The 6,271-nt window shown below is 30.3% G+C and overlaps 1 protein-coding gene across 2 annotated transcripts; it reads right to left on the bottom strand.

The window, feature by feature from the left end:
• Positions 1–980: 980 nt before the first annotated feature.
• LOC127283190 (hybrid signal transduction histidine kinase G-like) lies at positions 981–6,155 on the bottom strand. Of its 2 annotated transcripts, none has more exons than XM_051307903.1 (7): positions 5,992–6,155; positions 4,716–4,981; positions 4,236–4,638; positions 3,808–4,170; positions 3,312–3,735; positions 2,556–3,213; positions 981–1,303 (listed from the first exon to the last, which is right to left on the bottom strand). In XM_051307903.1, the coding sequence occupies exons 3-7, from the start codon at positions 4,560–4,562 to the stop codon at positions 1,243–1,245; spliced, it is 1,833 nt and encodes a 610-aa protein (XP_051163860.1). In that variant the 5' UTR covers positions 4,563–4,638; positions 4,716–4,981; positions 5,992–6,155; the 3' UTR covers positions 981–1,242. The 2 variants fall into 2 exon arrangements, with proteins under 2 accessions (XP_051163860.1, XP_051163861.1); XM_051307904.1 differs by having other exon boundaries at positions 4,236–4,635.
• Between the last annotated feature and the right edge of the window lie 116 nt (positions 6,156–6,271).

Below are 6,271 nucleotides of genomic sequence, written 5' to 3'. Positions count from 1 at the left end.
ATATATCGATACAACTATGTAATTTATTATTATTTCGACACTAATATAACTACTTCAGCTATTAATCAATTTCAATTTTAAAAAAATATTCATTTATTGTATTGAATCAAAATAAATTTAAAATTTATCACTAATTTACCGAATGTCAATTTTCCGTAGAATTTTTTCAAGGAATTTTTTATGTTTTTTTTTTTTTTTTTTTCGTTTAAAGGGAAGCATAAAGGTACCAGGAATTTGGGAATAAAAAGGGGGATAGTGTTAATTATCTAGGGAGTTAAAATATAATTGGGAAAATACAATTACAATAATTCATTAGATATAATTACAGAAAATAACAAGGAAAATAGAATAAAACTTTGAGTGCTTTTTTTTACTCTTGTCAGCGTGGTGCAGTACGCGTTAAGATTTTTTTTTTATAGATTTTTATCGGATATTTTTTTTCAATTTTACGTGAATCAGTTTTCTTTTTGTAATACATATTTTGTTTAATTATTAAAAGTTTATTTTTAATTCATTTAAATATTCTGCGCGTGAAGTTAAAAATTTTTTTCACGTATTGAAAATTTTCCGAGTGCCAGAACGGAAATTAAAAAACAAGCATTATATGTATGTAAAATACGTGTGTAATGCGCTATTTGAACAAGAGCGAATCAAAATTTCTCAGCTTTTCAATAAAAAGCAAAAAAAAAAAAAATTAAAATAAATAAAATGAAAAGGAAAAAATTCGTCAACAATTTTTAATTATTAATAATGAATAAAACAAAAAAATAATATCACTCGTACTACTTTTTGTCGACGATTTTAAAAACAAAATTCTCGTCGAACGAGGTATCAGATATATAATTATTATTATTATTTTTTTTTTTGTATTCTTTTACCCTTTTTCTTTCTCTCGACAAACAGGTTAATTGATAAATAAATCTTCTAAATAAACTGTATAGTTACAAGTTTCGTCGCATGTTCAATGTTTCTTGACTTGCTTTTTTTGTTTTTTTTTTTTTGTTTTTTTTTAATATAACTGCTTTTTATTTTCTAAAGGAGGCAAGGGAGGTAACAATGCCATCTTGGATTCATGCATAACAAATTCCACATGCCAAGAGGACCCCCACACGCCAAATAATTACAGTTTTGCCCATTTTTTTCTTTTTGTTTCTTTGTCTTATATTTTTGACAAATACATAGCTAAAACATAAATTGCCGGTCATATGGGTTTCACAACAGAATTTACAGCCTGTTTTTCTTTTATAAAGTCAACGGGCGTAAAGCTGTCAGTGGTCGATAGCTAAAACTGCTACTGTATCTCCTGTTTAACAAAAAAAAATATATATTTATAAATAATCTGTAATAATAAATAAAATTTCCAATACTCGTTGAAGCATATACGTTTTTTTTTCTTTAATAAGATCTTTTTTATTTATTTCCATAATATTCATTAATTAAAAAAAAAATTCACTTTTAAAAAAGATGAAAATTATTTAAAAATAATTAAAAAATATTAAAATAAAATAAGAAATTATAATAGAATTATTTTTATTATTCCAACTACTTTATTTCGTATTTTTATTTTTTTCCCTTGATTGTTAACCGATTTCCAGTACTTTTTGACATTCTAATTTTCTTTTGTTTTTCATTTAAAAGGCGGAAAAAAATTTTTTACGTGTCTTCCCTCAATTTTTCATTGTCATCAAAAACAAAAACAGAAAAAAAAATGATTGAAATAGCGCTTACGTTCGCCAGTAGTTTTTCTCTTTTAATCAAGTTTTCTTTTTTTTTTGCTCGTTTCCCGCTCACACGGCCGCAATTGAAAACTTTCACGTCACAATATTTCAAAATTAACAACATTCGAAGGCGAAAAGTAAGCAAATGTACGTGACTGAATTTTCAATAATATTTATAAAAAATGATTCACATTTCGTAGGGGCCTGTTTAATATGTAAAAAATTATAAATATTTCGAGTTTAATGTTTTTAAATATATATTATCCGACATATAAGTTTCGTTTTCTTGAGATTAAAATTAAATAAAAATACTCATGTATTATGTATTTTCTCACGAAAAACGTAGATACTTCAATTTTTTATCTGGTTTTTATTTCAAGAAAAAAATTAATTGTAAACAAATTCAAATATCGAATATATTTTAAAATAATTTAAATAAATATATTTAAAGATGTAAAATAATAGATGAAATATACTTTTAAAGTTAACATTAATATTTTTGCGATTTTTATCAATTAATGGAGAAAGTGAAATATTAAATAGAATTATATTACTATTTGATGAATATAAATCAATTTTTAATTACAAATTAATTTATTTATAATTTAAACTTTTAGAGAAACACGAAAAAAATTCAAAAATGATTTTTTAAGTTTCCAAAGACTTTTTTTCTTTGTCATATCAAATAAAATTCTCTGGTTTTTACAAGTTTCTTGAAAGCTCGATTTAATAATTCTATTTTCTATTGATAAAAAACGATTATTTCCCCCCTGTTATTTAAAGAGTAATAAATAAAATAATAATAATAATACAAATTAAAATAAAAGAGTGAAATACCTTTTTCTCTCGTTGTGCAAGAGCAAATTGGACTGAGTCCAACCCAATTGTTCCAGAAAGAAACAATCCTTCTCCGTATCATCAATCTCTTGCTTTGCAGTTTCTTCAACGTCGGACGATGAATAATAAACTCGATCTTGTTCCGACAGGATTCTGCGTTTGACCGGCGATCTAATGGGTTCTGTTTGAATCGATTTGTCGCATTGTCTCACACGAAATTTCAATGTGAGATTTGTCGACACCGATGACGATGACGATGATGTTGTTGACACATCGCTCTCACGATATTCCATATAGGGGCTTTCGCCACCCGGTAAATAGAGCAAATTGCCCGATTCACTACGTTGATATGCGACACGTTCAATGGCATCATTAACGGGAAATGTTGTACCATCCGCCCAATGCCCATCGTCACGAATTGGACGAAAATGAGTGCGTGCCGATGTCAATAAATCTTCATCAGGCTCCTGAAGGCTGTTTACCTTCTGCGCGAAACGTGCCTCTTTTTTTCCAATTGTATCATTATTTTTCGATGATACATTTGAATTTTCATTATTCTCAGGACTATGATTTGTATTATTAGTCGTTACAACATCCTTGTCCATACTTCGCCAACACCACGAGCCATCCAATGTCTCTGACCAAGTCACGTTATAATCTATAAAAAAAAAAATCCTCAATAAAAAAATATTTTACATTTAAAAATAAAAATCTTTAATAGCAAATGTTACATTATTAAGTGAACAAAAAACGTACGTGTGTTATTTTTGATAGCGATTTCATCAGAACGTTCCTTAGTGCCAACTAAATCAAGGTCCCAGGGAATAAGCGGTGAGTCGTCAACGATAGATTCCTGAAACGGCGTTGTATCCACCACGTGTTCGCTGCTCGATGTTGTTGAAACAGTAAACGATGATGTATCATTGCCGTCAGTTGGCCAAAGTGGCTTCAATGGAATTGAGAGCGAAGGTGCTGCCCAGATTGAATCAGTGCCTTGTGAATTGCCAGATGCTGTATCCCAAAGAGCTTCCAAAGACTCATCAAACTTTGCCGTTAATTGCGCGAGTCGAAGTTTATCCAATTCAATTTCCTCTTCTTTTTCATTATCGCGTTCACGTTCCATCATTAATTTTGCAAATCCAAATCCTTCTTTCTCGCTCTCATGCTGCGATTCAATTGTCTAAAAATCAGTAAATCAGTAAATTTAATAAATTTCATAAATATGTTTTATCAAAAAAAGAAACCAACTCACAATGGACATTTTAGTTTTCTTTGGACGATTTTTGTTGTTTTTGTTGCCAATTCCATTTCTGTTGTTGTTACAATTATTGTTGTTGTTATTATTGTTATTATTATTATTAATGTTGTTATTGTTGACAATAGTTGAGCCAAAATTTTTCTCCTTTCTGTGCTGAAATTTTTTTGGTGTAGCTGGTTGTAAAGCTGGAAATGCTGCATAATATCTGAGAGCTCTATCTTGTGGTGTGAGAGTTTCCAATGCTGGTTTTGTTACAACTTCCTTCTCATGATTTTCCTCATCGTTTTTTGAAGCTCCTCCTTCTAAATCTCGCAATTTTGCACACAATTCATCAACTAGGGTTTCAACTCCACATTTCTGAAATTATAAAATTTTTTATTATAAATGTAAAGAAAAATGAAATTAAAAAAAAAAAAATGTACCTGATCAGCGGCACTTGTGAGGCATTGAACAACAGCACGTTTCTTTTCTTTATCTTCTTGGAGCGGTAGTAGTCTTGATTTGGGACGTGCACGGGAACGACGTCCTTTTCCTTTACCAGTAACAACTTCTCCAGGAGGAGTGAGGGCCGAGTCGGGGTGGCGCAAAAAGCTGAGTATAAAACGCGAGTACGCCACTGGGTCAATTCCCAATTCGTCCAAGCGTGTGTCCAGCCACTGGCGCAACTCCTCCTCGGCCATGGTACCAAAGACCCCACCTCCTCCAGGGGACGCCGCTATCCCGACCAAATGCAGCCCTGGATTCCTCATTCCCTCGTCGGGAGTTTCCTCCAAGTCTCGTTAACTCCCTCGATCTTTACTACTTCCGGGGTGATCATCCTCTCTTCTTTAGAAAAAACAAATTCGTCAAATAACTTCAAATATATTCTTAAAAAAAATATAAATATTAAATTATTAAATTACCAATTTATGATTAAAATTTCTTGTTCCTGGGAATTTTATTTCTTGAATGTAACAGATCCAACTCCTTCTTCCGACTTAATATATTACTACGAATAATTTTCTTGTTGATTATAAGTGAATGTTTAACAGTATTATTTTATTATTTGGTTCCTTTATCGTAGAATTAAATGTCGGGTTCAGGTGCGCAATTGGTGGAGGTATCGTCGTTACAAGGATGACAGGCCTTACAGTGGGATAAACAATATTGCCTCCTTTCCATTTTGACTCTGTTAAACAAATACAAATTTTGTAAAAAAAAATTATTTTGAAAATATTTAAATTAACAATCAAAATATCTATTAAAATCACCAAACAGTAAAAATAGTTCAATTATTCTCTAAACTGTACAATTTAAAACTTTTGGAGTATAAAAAAAGAACTCATCACTTTTTCTTCAATCAATGACATAACTGTTTCGAAATTCGTCTCCTTGATATTGCATTCTTTTTTTTTATTATTCTTTTCTGTAAAATAATAATGGTAACTTAAATACAAACTCTTGCAAAAGCAAGATATTTGTTACGCTTTCAATTGCCATTAATTTCTAAATAATCGATATTTAACATCCAAGAGAGAAAATTGAAACAAAATTGGATCAACTCTTTTTTTACACAATCTCACGATTAGAAACTCTTTGAATTCCAATTCGTGAAATACAATTTCCGAGTGACACGTCAAATCAAAATATTTATTATTCCACACATATATGTATATACTTATTGCACGTACGAAAAAAAAGATAATTAATTCAAGATAATCAATTTGAAATTACAATTTTGTAATTTTATTTACAAAATGATTATAAAAATAGATAAATAGAGAGGAATTTTAAGTTATCGTGTCACTTGCATGACTCTTACGTCAACAATCCTACTCATTATTGACTGTTTTAGGACATCTCGAAAATTTCATGACGAAAACAAGAGAGAATATGGAGAATATTACAGTTTATGATGAACAATGAAATTGATTGTGTTTTGATGCATTGACAGAGACGACATTTGAGCTCGCGACAGCTGCATAATGCAAATAACCTTGCTGATTGCGTTGTTTCCCCTGAGTCATATATAGGGATCTATAGAGAGAAACTAACGACGAAGACGACGACTAAACGCGTGTGACGTTGTTAAAATAAAAAAAATTGTCTACATATATTAAATGCACTTGATTCACTGAAAATTCACTGTATAAACACAAACATTGTCAAAATGAAGGGATTTTTTCTTAATTCACATACCTGCATATCCCGAGAGATGATTTTTCACCCCGGCCTTCACTTCACACCTTACTCGATGAAAAACATGGCGTGCCACTCAGGGCCACTAAAATTGGCTTCAACTCCACTTCCACAGAATTCTTTTTTTTACCAGGACCGTAACAATAATTACTCCAATTTTCCTTAGTGTCTTTTTAAAAATTAAACTGATTTACAATGACATTATTCAAGATTCCCAATTATTTTTGTTACTAATTATAATATCTATAAAAGAATTTAAAATTCAGGACAAAAAAACAGC

The sequence above is a fragment of the Leptopilina boulardi genome, unplaced genomic scaffold, assembly GCF_019393585.1.
Source record: "Leptopilina boulardi isolate dan_hultmark-lab unplaced genomic scaffold, ZJU_Lbou_2.1 LbouV2_31, whole genome shotgun sequence".
NCBI lineage: Eukaryota > Metazoa > Arthropoda > Insecta > Hymenoptera > Figitidae > Leptopilina > Leptopilina boulardi.
This window is presented reverse-complemented; position numbering and strand designations above follow the sequence as displayed.

Bases quoted from the DNA above. Each gene is read 5' to 3' on its own strand.
- LOC127283190 (XM_051307903.1), bottom strand. From the start codon at position 4,562: ATGAGGAATCCAGGGCTGCATTTGGTCGGGATAGCGGCGTCCCCTGGA. The intron at 3,214-3,311 runs GTACGTTTTTTG...TTTTTTTTATAG, and splicing joins CGCTATCAAAAATAACACAC to ATTATAACGTGACTTGGTCA. The intron at 1,304-2,555 runs GTATTTCACTCT...TTTGTTAAACAG, and splicing joins TTGCACAACGAGAGAAAAAG to GAGATACAGTAGCAGTTTTA.